The sequence below is a fragment of the Ptychodera flava genome, chromosome 20, assembly GCF_041260155.1.
Source record: "Ptychodera flava strain L36383 chromosome 20, AS_Pfla_20210202, whole genome shotgun sequence".
NCBI lineage: Eukaryota > Metazoa > Hemichordata > Enteropneusta > Ptychoderidae > Ptychodera > Ptychodera flava.
Window position 1 is genome coordinate 37790306 of NC_091947.1, and position 18481 is coordinate 37808786.

At 36.8% G+C, this 18481-nt stretch overlaps 1 protein-coding gene across 2 annotated transcripts in view; it reads left to right on the top strand.

Moving 5' to 3' along the window:
* Positions 1-18481, top strand: part of LOC139120872 (ornithine aminotransferase, mitochondrial-like) — a 40357-nt gene that overhangs the window by 16941 nt on the left and 4935 nt on the right. For both annotated transcript variants that reach the window (XM_070685495.1, XM_070685496.1), the window contains exons 3-7: positions 4300-4524; positions 9041-9264; positions 10017-10139; positions 16616-16744; positions 17829-18087. In XM_070685495.1, coding sequence (XP_070541596.1) covers positions 4300-4524; positions 9041-9264; positions 10017-10139; positions 16616-16744; positions 17829-18087 — 960 coding nt within the window. The remainder of the gene's footprint in view (positions 1-4299; positions 4525-9040; positions 9265-10016; positions 10140-16615; positions 16745-17828; positions 18088-18481) is intronic.

Consider the following 18481-nt stretch of genomic DNA (forward strand, 5'->3'; position numbering starts at 1 on the left):
TCAAATATACATATTTGTCCATAACTCGGTAACCACAAGTGCTACACCCTTCATGTTTGGTATGATTGGACACCTTATGACGCCACATACTGTACCTCAATAATTATGCGCATATCTCATTCTGAGCGAGCCAATAGAGCTGGATGTCTGATTTTTGGTATATAGGGATAACTATAGGAGAGAAATTTTTTGACCTCGATGACCTTTTACCTAAAATATATGTTTATGTCAATAAATAAGTAACCACAAGTGCTATGTCCTTTGTATTTAGTAGGATGGGAGACCTTATGACAACACACGCTTTACCTCATTAATTATGTACACATCTAATTCTGGGCAAGCGAATAGAGCTAGAGATCTGATTTTTTGGCATATAGGGATTAATTAGCAATATTTTTTTTTTTTAAAATGTCATGTGACCTCGATGACCTTTGACCTTGATTATACATATATATGCATATTTCAGTAACCACAAGTTCTATACCCTCCAATTTTGATAGGATATTAGACCTTAAGATGTCACATCTTGTACCTCATTTATAATGCGCATATGTATTTCTTGGCTGGCCAATACTGCTAGAGGTCTGATCTTTTTTCCCGATTTAGAACCATAACTTAGACATGCCTCATGTGTTTCAAATTGGGAACAACGACATAGACCTATGTGCCCATAGATCTCAACATATACACTCCAGTGATACTTCTTAATGACCACATTTTCCTGCCCCATCAGACTAATACTCCTATTACAAGTGGGGACTATGTCATTGTAAATGACTTGTTGAGTAATGGTTGTATCACAGTATTCGATATATCTAATTCTGTATTTTTTCCATTTTATATTCTGAATAATTACATTAAACATATTTCACTGTCTCCAGTACATTTCATTTAAGTATTTTCACTTCATGCATTTTATCCCTTTCACACATGTTCAAATATCTGACCAGAGAACAAACACTAAATAGTCCAGGATGGGAGCTACAGTGTCATTGACGCTATTTTTTATAAATTATAAGCTATTTTAAACCTAGTTTCTTTCCCAGCTGAAAACAATCAATGAACTATTTGTAGTTGGCAATCGTACATGTAGCTGCCCCCAGCCGCATCGCATGCATCGTACCGTGCATTCGTAACACATTTGCATTGTTTGGGTGTCTCGAAACTACCAAAACTGTACACGATCGGAGTATACAAACTGGGGATCTTGAAACTTTTTTGCGCATGCTCAACGCCATCACTTCAGTCTGTCAGTTGCATGCTCAGGAACTCTGCCGTCGCTCATCGGTCGACGTACGACAGAACAACAAATTACTTCGTTCAAAGGCTAGATATTTAAATGATTGAATATTTCGATAATCTGACCGATCTAAGGGTTATTTTGATACGTTAAATGTGACAGAACCGGCGTGATCAACGATGGTGCACGCTGTATGGAATACGTTGTGCTGCTATGCTGGCCGGCGTGAACTCAAATTACCCTTCATGCTTGCATCTTGATGCGACGGTACGTGGTCAAATGTTTCGTACGATGCTTGCAGCGTTTATGCTGGAAAATTTGGATTGCGGAAAATAACGTAGACTTATTTGTAAAAACGACTAGTTGTTAGAATAGTAGGCTACATAAATAATCCGGTACATATTTTGGATCGATCACAATGAACACCCTCATGTCGAAATTCTTGATCCTTAGGGAAAACCGTCGGTCTTGGATTGCAGGACTGACGTGACTTTCGAAGCCGTCCAGGGTCAATGATCCCAACACGGCACCCGGTCACGTGCTTTCGCCACGTGTGGCGAAGGCGTACCAATTTTTTTTCGCCACATCGGACATTTATTCGCAATTTGCGACTGTGGCGAACGTTAGCGCAAACCCTGGGTAAGGTTGTTAAGTGTCAAAATTAACAAATGAAATGGGTTGTTAATTTAAATAAGCCGTGGCGAGATGTGGAAATGTTTCAGACCACCTTGACCTTTTACCCCACGTTTCGTAACCGGCACGTTCCTCATTCGCTTATATAAACATGGAGGTACCAACTGTCTCTCCATGATATATCTCTTTCTTAATTTTATAATGTATCTATGTTGTTGATCTCTTGTGTCTCTAGAATACTTATTTTTGGATCATTTTGTGTCCGACTCTGTTCGTTAACGTTTGTCGCCTTGTTTCTTATGCTGTAGACTTTGGCCTTTATCAGTGTATCGCTGATGTTTTGATTTCTTTTGTATGCGATGATCGGTTGTCGGGGAATACATTCGTAAATGTTTCGTCCTTTTCTGTATGTTCCAAGTTTCCACACAGTGAATATAGGCTATATTTTGTTGTGAACACTAGTGAGTGCTTTGTCAACTAGTTTGCTCCCTGGTGTTCTAGTTGCGAGCTTCATTTGTGATGTGATGTAGCTTTCCTGTTGTTATCTCACATATGCACAGTGTTGTTTTATAAATATTCATAAGCCTTAATGCATATTCATGATAACGTTTGACGCCCATGCCTCAACCTACTTGCGCTCTCACATGTGTGTTGTATCTTTAATTCGTCCTGCAGGAATACTTATTTACTAGTTTGCATTTCCCAAATTGATGAAATTTGATTCGTGATGTTTGAGTACGGTACTATCACGAAAACAGTGTACTGCAAGTGCATGTAACTCTGAAGGTGTAATTGGTTTATTTAAAAAAAAACGAAAGATACAACACTCATTTATATTCAGTTTGTTTCCATTTATTGATACTTTATTTATCGATTGATAATTTATTTTTTGACTTGATGCATAATCAGTTGATTGGAATCTTTACTCCTTGACTAGGCTAGGTTATTGGTCGATTTGATACATAATTGGTTGATTTAATACATTATTGGTTAATTTGATACGTTATTGTTCACTTTGCTACATTATGGAATGATTTGATACACTATTTATCTATTTATCTATCCGTCGATTGCTCTATCTATCCATCCATCCATCGAATGTATATTCATATATATTCATATACATTCATATATATATATATATATATATATATATATATATATATATATATATATATATATGAAACCCCTGTGTACATGATTTCAGCTTCATGTATGTTCATATGTAAATAATAAACAAAACCAAACAATTAGTGTCTTTCAAAATAATACAAATGCTCCCTGTGCAAATGCATCTCTACAAAAATTACAAATAATATTTTACATGCAGTACACTCAACCCTTTTCCTGCAATGTCCATATTTCACCATCAGGTCAAGATGGTTAAAATTAATGAACAAAACATATTCCATATGGTGTATTTTGTATTATACCTTAATACTGTACATTTGAAAGCTGTTGAAAATATAAATACTGTAAACTTGATTTTTTTGGACTAATGATGCTATAACAGGCCAAGCTAAGTGGGTGAAAATAAATAATTTTTTGTCATGATGGTGTAGTCAATGTTGATAAAAAGATAAAGAATGAAATACCAGTACCCTGGTAATTAAAGTTCAAAAACGAAAAGGTTAACATGATTCAGCAGTACCTTAGGATGATATAAGACTCATGAAAGAATAAGGCATGATATCTTGGTAAGAACCTGTCATAAAATACTTTATTGCATTTCATCTCATAACGTGTGTGTGTTTTTGTGTTTTACTAACAGTATGTACCCGATATGGAAGTACTTCTATTATTGTCGCATGAGGCAATTCATCCATGTAGTTTTAGTTTTCCACTTGTGATCACACGCGAAATTGCACACAAATAAAACTGCGCAGATAATTTCCCAGTTCATAGTATTACTGTGACAAACATACCAGACATCAATGATGACGGCAGTGTCTATGCATTGCCAGCTAGCAAAATATGTTAAAATCAGTTCACACTAGCGAGCGAAATGACAGCATCTCTGCTAAGAACAATAGCCTTCAATAGTCTTGGGCCAAGCTAAAACAGTATCGGTGGAAATGAAACAATATCGTGCGGAAAATAAACAGTATCGGGTGCGATACTGTCAAATGGCCTGGGGAGAACACTGTGTTGGGCACTTCTATTGCTACCCATTTTGCACGTCCATTCTGTAAACATTTACGTAGGAGATACATCAAATGGGAGTACAGTGTCATCGACACTATTTTTAGAATTATGACAAAGTTTACCTTTCATATTAAAGTATGTGAAATAGCAGGCTCCTTGGTTGAAATTTGCATTAAATAAATTGATCAGTATATATACATATATGCATATGGGGATAATCAAATTGCAACATATTGTTATTCATGACTTTCCATAACTCTGCGATGTGTCATATTTTTCAGGTGTATTTGTATGGGATGTTGATGGGAAAAGGTACTATGACTTTCTCAGTGCCTATAGTGCTGTAAATCAAGGGCATTGTCATCCCAAAATAGTCAAGGCATTACAGCAACAAGCATCAAAGCTGACGTTGACATCTAGAGCCTTCTACAATGATGTCTTGGGAGAATATGAAGAATATGTGACAGAATTGTTTGGCTATGATAGAGTTTTGCCGATGAATACAGGTAATGTCAATCCCTACATAGACCTGTGAACTTTTTATCTTCGTGGCTTTAGTGTGATTTCAGTTTCAATGGTGTGGTCTTGAAAAGAATACTAAATGGAAGTTTTGCATCCAAGTTGCTAAGGGAACTATTTCACTATGCTTGAATTTCAGGCAAGTAATTGTAGCAGCTATTATACCCATGGAGGTAGACAGAACGTTTATATTGTATCTGCCACCAATCAGAGAACTCACTAAAACTACAAGCAAGTTATAATGTTAAGTGCAGTGGTTAATTACATGTAATCAGGGCTCTGAAAGTACAAAAATATACTCAAATTAATCATGCAAAACAAAGGTTATCGCCAGTATCGGGTATAACTTGCAGACTACACCAAACACAGTCATCTCGTGAGTGCGCCCAAGGTGACCTGTAATATGCGAGAATGCGAGTTTGAATTTCTGAGACATTGTCACAAGGGCACACTCTGGCTGCAACACTTTGAGATCACAGGTATATTTTACCAGTTCCTATGTGACATAGTCTGGGCTGTACTTACCCGGTACCTATTTGATTCAAACAGATTAAAACAAGTGGCGCAATTTGGTTTTGGAAATTATCATCTGAGTTCTTCAGTTCTCAATCGAAACACCATGGCACAAACCAATGAAATAATGCAGTGGTTGCAGGAAATTCCTACAGAAAATCTAAATATTATCCTGTTCAATGATATCGATGATGGCTTTGAAAAGACAAACAGCTCTGCATCCGTGATAGGAAACGAAGACATGGATTCCATGAACAATTTCATAAAATCTCGGCAAAAGATCAGTACTGTAAGAGCAACCGAGACAGACGTAAACAAAGTATGGTGATTTATCTCAACTCAGTATGATGACCATCATGAGCTGTCTGACATCCCAGCAAGTGCCCTGAATGAATACCTGGCAGCGTTTTTCATCAATATGAAGAAAGACGATGGGAGTGACTAGGAGCCTAATTCGATCTCGGCTGTGAAACAGAGCACTGAGAGGTATTTTTCGGAAAAACGATACAGCGTTTCTCTAAATGATAAGCAATTTGACCTGGCTAACGAAGTACTGAAGGCAAAGCAGATGCAACTCAAAAAGCATGGGATGGGAGGAAAGCCTCAAGCGTCTGAGGCAAGTTCTCCAGAGGAAAAAAACGCCATGTGGAAATCTGGCATTCTTTGAAAAGGAGGACAGTGATGTTTACGAAAAAACAAAACTGAACTTCAGCGATGTAAAACTAGAGAGAGACAACTCTGGACACTTGTTCCTGGAATTTCGCGAGTGTGATACGAAGACTCAAGACGGAAAGTACATGGACTGTCGCTCAGTTGTCCCCCCTTGCGTGTTCGGAGCTCCTGTAAGTGACCCTGACCAATTTTGATCTACCGCAAGTTCATCAGTCGGAGACCTGTTGACGTGTGCAACAATGATATATTCAACCGATCCTGTCTCATAAGATCATCTCCTTGCTGTGGTTTTATCTGTGACAGATGGTTAAAAACAAGCTAGGATCTTTCATGCAGGGTTCGAGCTAATGTTCGCCACAGTCGCAAATTGCGAATAAATGTCCGATGTGGCGAAAAAAAATAGCTTCGCCTTCGCCACACGTGGCGAAAGCTCGTGACCGGGTGCCATGTTGACCCTAGACGCCTTCGAAAGTCACGCCAGTCCTGCGATCCCAGACCGACTGTTTTACCGAAGGACCAAGAATTTCGACATGCGGGTGTTCATCGTGATCGATCAAAAATATGTACTGGATTATTTATGTAGCCTACTATTCTAACAACTATGTGGACAAGGGTTAAAGTACAAACGTTATTGAAAATAGGGTTTGTGCAATTTGTATGTGAAATTGATTTGTTGGGTGTGGCTAATAAAAATTGCTTGTGGCTAAAAAAAATTTGATCATTTTAGCCACACTAACAGACTGTGGCTACAATGAAAAAATTCCTAGCGCCAACACTGTTCATGCAATAGGCTGCAAAGTTTATGTCATTTGCCGGACGCAAAACAAACCACTCCGTTTGCAAAACAACAGTGCAAACCCTAAGCAAAGCCAGAGTTCCGCCTCAGCAGATCATCAAGATCACTGGCCATAAATGTGTTTAGTCTCTAGCATTATGGCACCGTCTCCATTGATGACATCACAGACCTAATTAATGAAGAGGACTCTATCCTCTCTGAGGACTTGTAATCAAAGTACCCATTAACAAGTGGGGACTGTGTCATCAACAATGACTTGTTCCAAAAGTATCTGTCAGATAGTTTTCAAGTTGCTTTTGTGTTCCTTTGGGTTATTTTATGCCTGTTTGGTAAACATTTGTGAAATTTGAGCATGTAAAACTTCCTGAAGGTATTTCTCAGTTTTGGACGATATATATTCTTCTCTTACAGCCCCAATAGCTGCAAATTTTATGCATTATTTGTCCCCACAGACACCCTCCCAGGGGACTTATAAGGTCATAGGTCAGATATGCCTGTGCCAATTCTATTTAAACTTAGTACAAGGATACTACACTATGGCATACAAATGCAGGTTCATTTATATTGGTGTGGCAAGCATAATTAGTGCTAATTTGCATAATTTGGGATTAGAGTGCTGTTTCTGGTACGATTGTGCAAAATTTGATGAACCTTTGTACAGATGTTTTTCACACAATATCACACATTGACATATGTCAGTATTGCACAAATTAATTGCTAATTTGCAATATTTGATGAATTTTTAGTCCCCACGGACACCGTCCGGGGGGACTTATAGGTTTGGTCATGTCCGTGCGAGCGTGCGTGCGTCTGTGCATGCGTGCGTCTGTCCGTTCACGCAGATATCTCTGAGATGCCTGGAGCGATTTCATTCAAACTTGGTACAAGGATTACTTCATATGTCATACAGATGCACGTCAATTTGTTTTGTGATATGATCCAATATGGCCGCCAGGCGGCCATTTTATTACGATTTTTTCATGTACAGAGCCATAACTCAGGCACATTTCAACCGATTTTATTCAAAGTTGGTACAAGGACATTGATCTATGTCATACATATGCACGTCAATCTGTTTTGTGATACGATCCAATATGGCCGCCAGGCCGCCATTTTATTACGATTTTTTCATGTACAGAGCCATTTCTCAGGCATATCCGCATGTTTCGACCAATTTTATTCAAAGTTGGTACAAGGACATCGACTAATGTCATAGCTATGCACATCAATTTGTTTTGTGATGCGATCCAATATGGCCACTGTGCGACCATTTTGTTACGATTTTTTTCATGTCCTGAACCATAACTCAGACATGTATCAAGCGAATTCATTCAAAAGTATTTTTATCACAGACCTAATGAAGAGGACTCTATCCTCTCTGAGGACCTGTTATCAAAATACCCATTAACAAGTGGGGACTGTGTCATTAACAATGACTTGTTATAATTAGGTTGATGTGCAGGTGATGAAATGTGATACAGGTGATAATCTGTCTGTGTTATAATGGAATGAAAAATGATTTGCAACATCCTGTCTATTAATTATTACTTGAATCATTTTTCTAATTAGGGTGGCAGCCCAGATTGGTTTTATGTTTTTACCACCATGGAGCTCATTCTTGACCTCGGCCTAATCCTCATCGGTATTGCAGTATTTTTAATCACAGACCCAGTTAATGAACAGGACTCTTATCCTCGTTCTCCGAGGACTTGTAATCAAATTACAAATTAACAAGTGGGGACTGTGTCATCAAGGATGACTTGTTTTTCATTATTTCATTTTCAAACCAAAGTTGGTTTGTGTAAATGTGCTAACTGAAGGATTATGTCTAGAATAATGACTGTTTGCCGATTTGGACCATGCCTACATCTTTTAATAAACTGGTGCCACACTCATAAAATGGCACCCCACGAAAAAGTACAAAAAGTACAGTATTTCCTGCACTGACACATCATGATCATCCAAGATCTGAGAAACAAACGTGATGCCATTTACTTGAATGCACAACACATGTTGGCCCACATTTTGTTGCTGTAATCTTTATTTCTCTGTCACATGATTAGTTTTTGAAAATGGCGGGAAATCTAAATGATGTTAAAACGTTTGGATTTACATGCTACTTACAACACCTATGAAAGTGTCATACACTTCAAAGGAAACTCATGGAAAACTGAGGATATTTTGAGATTGGTTTATGATACTTTCACAGCTATTGTGGCTTTAAACTTCCTATGTAATGGCTTCCATATCTGGCATAGAGCCAAGTGTCATTGATTCTATGTTAAACTTTACGTTTTTTGCTTCAAAATACATTATGGTATTCATCTCAGTCTGTTCAGTGGTACAACTGATATCGCCTCTTTGGCAATCATTAAAATTTATACATCTAGATTCATTACATGGAGGTGCTTCAGCTAACTTCTGCCAAACTTTCTAACATTGTAATTTTATACAAAAAGTTACTCCATGTAGTTTTCATTTTGACGTTTGTGTCATTACTGGTATTATCTTATATTGATCAGGTGTTGAAGGTGGTGAAACAGCATGTAAGCTTGCCAGGAAATGGGCTTATAATGTCAAGAACATTCCCAAGAATCAAGCCAAGATTGTTTTTGCAGCAAATAATTTCTGGGGACGCACATTGGCAGCTGTATCAAGTTCCACTGATCCATCTGCATATAATCATTATGGACCCTACATGCCAGGATTTGAAATAGTTCCATACAATGATGTAAATGCTTTAGAAGTAAGTGGAATGATTCTTACGTACCACATACCTACCTACCATTACCAAGGTGCATTATCAGACATCTCAGAGTTTAATTGCCATCATCAAGGGCCATATAGTAACATTAACAGTTGAAGATTTTTTAGCTGATATGGGACAGAGTAATAATTTGCTCATTTGCATATATTTAATGAATTCATGTCTGTAGGCCATACATCAAACAAGGTGTCCCCAACTTGTCCAGACAGATTTCAGTCATTTATTAAGCTTTTACCTTTAGGAACGTGGCTTGAGATATTATATCTGGATCGTAACGCTTTCAGTAACTAAAACTGACTCAAAAGTCATCTCTTGTTAGCATATTGTCCGATCTTTATAACAAGAGAGCAGTATCACGATGTTCCATATCTTTATATTCATTCTACCCTTTTGCCAAGACAAACATCTGTACATCAGTTTGTAGACTTACCAAGACCAATTTGGCACAGAGACAAGGTGCTTTGACATATAGCTATGGCTATATATATACCTATGCCTACCAATCACACATTCTCAGTGGTACATTAATTTTACTTCGTTTCTGTAATATGTAATTAAATCACATTACAGGCAGGACTGTGTCATTTACAATGACTTGTTCTCATGATATATTATCATTAGCATATGACTCTCCCCAAGCTGTATGGTTTTCTTTTCCATGCGATCATTTTATCTGGATTCAGTTGAAAATTGTTGATAGTCAATTAAAACTACCTTGTTTTACATTTCAGAAAGTTACAAATGATCCTAATGTGTGCGCTTTCATGGTAGAGCCCATTCAGGGTGAGGCTGGAGTAGTGGTTCCAGATCCAGGATATTTGAAAAGTGTTCGAGACATATGCACTAAAAACAATGTAAGTCATGATGGTTAAGAACACTGGATATCAAAAGCTTCACAACTACAGCTTGAAAATAACCAAACACCAAAGTTACACACCACCTATTGTAGTGAATATTCTCATCATATTGTACAGAACTGTGACATTTCACCATATGGGATTCTTATTTTTTAGTTTCAAAAGAGTTCCTGCAGGTTTAGCATAGGAGCTGAGACAGTAGTACACTACAGGAGTAGTGTATGACAGAATGTACAAGATGATGATGTCCGTAAATGACAAAAAGTAAACTGATGAAGTGCATTATATATTCACATCTGACAAGTGTGTTTTGTGTGGACTAATGATACAGGTTGACAGAGATTAAAACAGTCTGCTTGAGATTTCAAACTGAGAAAGTTGGAAGTGAGCATTATCATAATAAAGAAGAAAGAAATCATCAGGGAGGACTCGGTCTTCAGACTTAGCTTCTTTCTCATCATCACACCACTGCAAAGCATGCCAGGTGATTTCTGCTGTAATTTGAGCCAGTGTCATGGCAGCTGAGAATCAAGTGTATGACGAATGATTAGAGTTTAATTTTCCTCCATGTGAGGAAAGTAAAAAAAATATGTTAGTTTCCATTAACATTGTGAAAATTCTTAGACTAATAAATCAGTTGTGGAGACACCATTAAGGTAGTGGTTAGGGTACTGGACTTACTGTTTGAGGATTCTGAGTTTGAGACTCAAGCACCAGTTTGTACCCTTGAGCAAGGCACTTTACTCCTCATTGCTTCATTGGGTAATGGGTTATGGGTATTCACCATATAATTTAGCATTTGCATGTCGGATGATAGATTGAATAAAAAAATCAAAGAAACTATTTTAGAATTGAGGAATTGTCCAACTTTGATTTTGTATGCATTTCCATCTTAAGCGGCCAAACACAAGAAAAGTCATCAAAATTACATCTAATGAGTCATATTTGATGTTCAGGTGTGGAATTTTTTTATCGTGGTTCCTAAATGTTTGTTGTTAAATTTGGATTTCTCACAGGAAATGCATTGTACCGGTATGTCTTATTTGGAAAAATCTTGACTGTTACTTTCAGGCATTGAATATTTTAAACGCACAGTTGTCATCTAAAACATCCTGACTGTAAAGTTTGACACATTGTCAAGGTTTCTGAGTATACATTATTTTTGGGTGAAAATACAATAACACAAGTGATTTTTTGTACATTTTCATCCAAAAAGTAAAACCTTCCAAAGTCTAATTTATTTACATCACAATGCTGTTTTTGCAAAGATGAAGCATACACATATAAATACACTCATGTAACCAGATATGAACTGTAAATGCTCACGTGTTTCATTATATATAGAAGTTATGTGTAAATTTGAACCTTTGCCACATGTTTGCAACTTCATTGAAAGTATTATGATCAACATAATGAACAATATTCACCACAGATTAACTTTATAGGTCATTAAGTATTCAAATACGCAAATAGCTGAAACAGAAATAGTTAATTTCTTTGACTGCTGTCATTGTATCACCACTTTATATAGCAAGTGTAATTGCATGCCTTTGGTCAAGTCCTTCAAACTATATATTCCAAACTTTGAAAGCTCATTAGATATGCAAACTATAAATTAGCTGACATGAAAACTTAAGTGTGAAATGACTATCAATATTGGTATAACCTGGTATAATCATCAATATACATAGCATGTTATACCAACTTTGATCAAATAAATCCAAGTATATATCCCTAATTAGGAAAGTTCATTAAATACACAAATTAGGAATTGGCTGAAGCAAAAATGCTTAATGCCTTTCAATAATGTTAGCCTACATAATAGTATCTTTAATGTACATAGCAAGTGTCATCAGTTTTGGTCATGTAAATTCAAATATATATCCCTAATTTCAAAAATTCATTAAATATGCAAATTAGGAGCTGGATGAAGTAAAAATGCTTAATGACTTTCAGTAACGTCGTATCATAGTATCTTTATGTACAAAACAAGTTTCGTCAACTTTGGTCTCGTCAATACAGATAAATAGCCCTGATTATAAAAGTTCATTAAATACGGTATGCAAATAAGGAATTGGCTAATGTTCAAATGCTTAATGACTTTCAATAATGTTCTATCATAGTATCTTTAATGTACATAGCCAGTTTCGTCAACTGTGGTCTTGTCAATTCAGATAAATACCCCTAATTAGGAAAGTTCATAAAATATGCAAATTAGGAATTGGCTGAAGTAAAAATGCTTAATGACATTTAATAATGTTCTATCATAGTATCTTTAATGTACATAGCAAGTTTCATCAATTTTGGTCATGTAAATTCAAATATATATCCTTAATTTCAAAAGGTCATTAAATATGGAAATTAGGATTTGGATGAAGTAAAAATGCTTATTGACTTTCAGTAATGTTAAATCATAGTATCCTCAATATGCATACCAAGTTTCGTCAATTTTCATCGAGTAAATTCAGATATATATGCCTAATTAGTAAATTTCATTAAATATGCAAATTAGTCATTATCTTTCACGTCACCCCTTAATAACTTACACAGCTGATATATCTTGATGTGATCAACATTTGTAGCAAATCTCATCAAATTGTGTGCAGTCGGTCTCAATGTATAGCCGTTTTTTCTAAAATCATTAATTATGCAAATGAGCAAAAAGTAAGCAAGCCACACCCACCAAAAACTAATCAGTTCTTGCCATTTGCAAACTGAATCTATGTACCAGATTTGATTCTGATCTGATGAGCCGTTGTTGAGATATTGAGCACACAGACAGACAGACAGACACACAGACAGACAGACACACAGACAGACAGACATCGCTGCGACATATGCCCACGTGTGTCAACACGTGAGCAAAAAATGAGAGAGCACAAGGGAACTTTTTGAAACTTTTGGTCACTAAGGATCCTGGTCCACCAGTGATTTTATATTTGTATTTGTTTTATTGATAACACTAATGAAAGGTTGCAATGCTTGTAAGAAAGGTGAAACAGTCCAGATCCCAATTATCATTTGATGTTGGTAATATTTTAATCCATTTACAACATTTCTCTGCTTGTCTTTTGCAGAGCAATTTCATACTCAAAATGGTAGTTTTGTTTAACTTGTAACAAATACAGGGCCAGTGATGATTTCTTTTTGATCATTTTCATTGCACAAATAAAATGTTTTTCTATAAGTATGAGATGGTTATAAATTACTGTAGCACTTGTGTCCCTGAAAAGTACATAGCAAAGGCTTGGTCTCCTCTTTGTAAATATTACAAAACTTGTCCTGGAAGATGTCAGAGAATTACATGTCAGTTAAATAACCCTTTGCACCCTGACCCCCTGGTACTCTATGAGATCATCGGACATTTATGTCCAGCCGGGTTCAAAGGGTTAAATAAATGGTCAAGCGTTTTGTCATAGTTATTACAAGAGCAGAGAGATGTTTGGTCCATACCTTTTCTGTAGAGATAATAGTTTGTGTACAAGATTTGATGGTATTCTTGGTCTTGAAGGGCTATTCTAATACATTTTCAGATGAGTTTATCATTTAATAAATACAACTCTTAGTGCCCATAATGTTGATGATCAGATACAACTCTTAGTGCCCATAATGTTGATGATCAGATATTGTTCTTTTGTATGAACTGCATTCCACTTGTGATATCAAATGCTTTGTGTTGTTTGTCTAGTGTTAAATATCAAACCAATTTCAGAGGAAATATGCTCATTGTAATGTATTTCAATATAGGTCAAAGTAAGGTCCAAATTCCATTCACTTACTCAGACTTTTGAAAGAACTGCAAGTACAAAGTTAGATTTGCCCTAAAGAGGCCAACAAAACTGTGTATCAACAATAAGGTACTGGTGACATTGGGAAACCTTATCTCTTGATCAACTGGTTACTCAGACACAACGCAAAGAGAGCAACCTGTCCTATTTTATGATATTCAAACATGACAGCATCAACGATAAATTATGCATGAGTACACACCCCAACACATATATTTTCATATATTTTTGACAGCAGAGTGAGATATAGCCAGCAAACATTTGGCAAAAGCTTAAGATCAACCTTCAAGTTATCGGCAGAAGATCGACATGTGCTGTTTATGTTGTCAAGGCTCGATAGACATAGTAACAACAAGCATATATCAAATGACATTAATTGACGATGTGATTTTAGAATTGTTAGCAACGGCACAATTCCTGTTATTTGCTTTACTTGTTATTTAGTTATCAGAGCAGGCCCTGTACATTCACAATTGGCATCGCAAGCTGTATGTATGCAGCACAGGTTATCGTAACATTGCTTGGATAGTCGTTCCGAGGCGGGCGGCCGCAGGTCGCCGTTTACTTGGAAAAAATAGAAAGGTCAGACACCGATTTCAGACAAGCAGCCAGAAAGAAACAAAAGAAACAATCTGGCGTCAAATAAATGATCCCCGACTATCACAAATACCTTCAAATGTTTATTGCTCCAGTATGGCCGGCCTAGAAACGTTACATGTGCCGAAATTTGGCAATATTCACTTCCTGGGGATTCCGCACACTTGCCCTGTATCCGCCATACTGAATTCGAACTACCTTACCCACAATTCAATGCGAAGTCCAATTAAGTCAGTATGGCGGATACAGGGCAAGTGTGCGGAATCCCCAGGAAGTGAATATTGCCAAATTTCGGCACATGTAACGTTTCTAGGCCGGCCATACTGGAGCAATAAACATTTGAAGGTATTTGTGATAGTCGGGGATCATTTATTTGGACGCCAGATTGTTTCTTTTGTTTCTTTCAGGCTGCTTGTCTGAAATCGGTGTCTGACCTTTCTATTTTTTCCAAGTAAACGGCGACCTGCGGCCGCCCGCCTCGGAACGACTATCCAAGCAATGTTACGATAAGCTGTAGGTATGCAGTATTCTACAAAGGTCAATTTGAGAGGTCTCACAGTCACAAGATTGACTTATTCCAAAGGCACAGCCATTATGGTGCAGTGAGAGAGTGTTTTGAATATTCAATGACTGTTTATAGATACACCTACTTTGCGTTAGAGTCTGAAGCCTGACTAAAGGAATTGATGAATGCTCCTCATAATGTTCATGTGGACTATGCAAGACTATTGATTTTTATACACAATATACTATTATGCCTAGATTATTCATTATTACATGCTTTATATATCAAACATCATGCACCCCATAGGATTCAATGGGAACTTGTTGATGACGTAGCAGGCTGCATAGTCCGTATTAAACTGAAAGTGAATGGAAACTCTTTTAATATGACGACTGTCATGTTGAAAGAGTTCCAATTCATTTTCAGTCAAATACTGATCAAATTACATGTTTACATAGAAAATGAAGTTTTTTCAAAATTATGCACAAAGATATCAATAAAATGCACAACAACTATTCAAATATATCAACAACACACCATTCATTGATGAAAATCATTCTTAGACTACTTATTTAACAGCTTGCTTTTCATTTATATCGTGGAAATATGATTTTCATTTCCATTTAATCAGTGATTATTGCTTTGCTATAATTATTGTTAACGTCTGGAGGGACACGGGGAAAAGGGTTTAGACCTTGACATGTATGGGTCACCATGCGTCGCCTAGTCCTACCACTTGCTGGATGCACTTGAGACGTAACCTATTCTACCAACTGCCCTCATTTACCGTTATCTAACCAACTTGCGTCACCCTTTCCACGTCATTATCCATGCGCATATCAGTGCGATCAAAGCTATATATCATCCATTTCAACTTCTGCCACGCTCAAGTTCACACCGCAAAATTGGCCAGGTTCGAGGCTGTGAGTGGGACGGTCTCCGGACCAGGCTACCTAATACTTAATCAGAATTGGCTTCGACCTCAGCGCAAACCAAATATTTGGTCCAGGAGTGAAAACTGTAAGACAGGCATGTATTTAAAATATTATAGCCCACACAATGGACTATGTACCCTCAAAGCAGGTGACTATTTGCTCTCTTGATGTCAGGCAAATGGTCACCCACTCTCAGGCACATAGCCCTTGTTTTGGCTATAATGCATAATATTACAAATGACACAACAGAAATAAAGTACAAGGGGATTACCTTGTAGCTCATGGTATTTATTTCCTGTCTACCTAATAAAATTGGCACTAAAGTATTGATAAAATATCATACCTGTAAGTAATGACATGGCCAGCAGTGTTGATTTTGCATTTTGCAAGTACTTTCATTATTGCAACACTATTCATTGACTAATGATTTCACTAAACTATGAGTTCTGGTTTTTTCCTCAAAGTACATATCAGTAAACAAACAAAGAAATGTTGCAAAGAAATCACAGGTACTTCTTCAAAATCTACTCAATATCTACCAGATTGAGTTGAGATGTAAAACAGTTTGCGTGAAAGTAATGGTTATGAGTAAAGAGTTTAACTTTTCATCCATTTTTTGTATTGTCAATAAATATTTGTTTATTGCAGGTTTTATTCATTGCTGATGAAGTTCAGACTGGTCTGAGTAGGACAGGAAAACGGTTGTGTGTGGATCATGAAAGTGTGCGACCTGACATTGTCATACTTGGAAAGGCTTTATCTGGAGGCCTTTATCCTGTAAGTTCTGCCCTCTATTTATTCCTCAATTATATGACATGATGATACACCATCCATATACAGTGTGGGTAATGACTTATGAAGTGTTGCTGCTTAGTTGCTGAGATCATCCAATGATTGTCCTATGGAAGTCTCTTGCTGGACTACTGATAATGAAACAACCAGACAGCATAGTGTATGTTTAGCCAGTTACCTTTTTTTTTTAGCTCCGCTTTCAGCTATGCTTATCAAATATGCTGATTTTCTGTCATTATCCGTCCGTCTGTCGTCCGTCAACAATTGCTCTGAAACCGCAATTCTGATTGCTTTGAAATTTGACATGCAGTTCATTTTGGGTGACCTCACAGAACTTTGTTCAAATCATGGTGAAATTTGCATATTTGTTTTTGGGTGGCATTTTTTGCTGTTTTTTGTAAAAAAATCTTCTCTGAAACCGCACGTCTGATTGCTTTGAAATTTGATATGCAGTTTACTTAGGGTGACTCCAGATAGATTTGTTCAAATCGTGGTGAAATTTGGGTATTTGTATTTTTAAGGGAATTTTTGTCAATTTTGGTCAAAAAATCTTTAAATATCTTCTTCAAAAGTACAGGTTAGATAGCTTTGATATTTGGTACATAGGTCCCTATGGATGACCTTTTTCATATTTGTTCAAAGTGTGCAGAAATATGCGAATTTGTATTGTTAACTTTGATAGATATGGTAATTGCTGACCCCTTTCAGCTCGTGTGTTCAAACATGTGGGCTAATGTCGTAGCTATGTCTGTCTCTGTGTGACTGTGTTTCTGTCTGTATGTCAGTCTGTCTGTTGGCCAGATCTCAAATAGGGCTATTCAGATCAGAGTCAAATCTGGTACATAGATTCAGTTTGCAAATGGCAAGCACTGATTAGATTTTGGTGGGTGTGGTTTGCTTACTTTTCACTCATTTGTTTATAACAATTAATATACAGCGAAGAAATAACATCATCAAAATCTCCTAGGTGTTCATCAGTTATTTACCAAGGCTACTATATATATATTTATCTCTGTAGATTACAGCAACTGGCTTTCTAATGTAGTAATTATAATTATATATCCTTCAGATTTCAGCTGTTTTATGTGATGATGAGATCATGCTTACCATTCGACCAGGAGAACATGGTTCTACATATGGCGGCAACCCACTTGCATGCAAGGTTGCTATAGCTGCATTAGAAGTGTTGGAAGAGGAGAAATTGGCTGAAAATGCAGAGAAACTTGGACATATTTTGCGTGATGAACTTGGAAAACTTGACAAAAGTATTGTGACAACAGTCAGAGGGAAAGGAATGCTCAATGCGATTGTCATCAAGGAAACTCAAGGTACAGAACATCACTGTCGTGTTACGAAAGAAATATGGATGAAGTCAGCAGTTTTCTTTTAAAACAAATTTCTCAAATCTTAGACTAATAATTGAGATTAGGCGATTAAGTTCTGAATTAGAAAGAGGTACACTTCAATGAAACACTTCAAGTCAAGACACACACTTGGCAAGACCATCACTTTCTCTTTGGCTAATGACTCAATTTAAATGCAATCCAGATTGATTCAGTTCAGCAGAATGAAATACCAAGGATCCAGTTAGCTTAGTTGCCTATTCATCCTGTATTTGCAGCTAAAACACCCTTTCTAGAAAATTCCAAAATGATGTAATCATATGAATAATTATACAAAATTTCTAGATTAATTCTCACCGCCATGCAAAACATAGAAGAG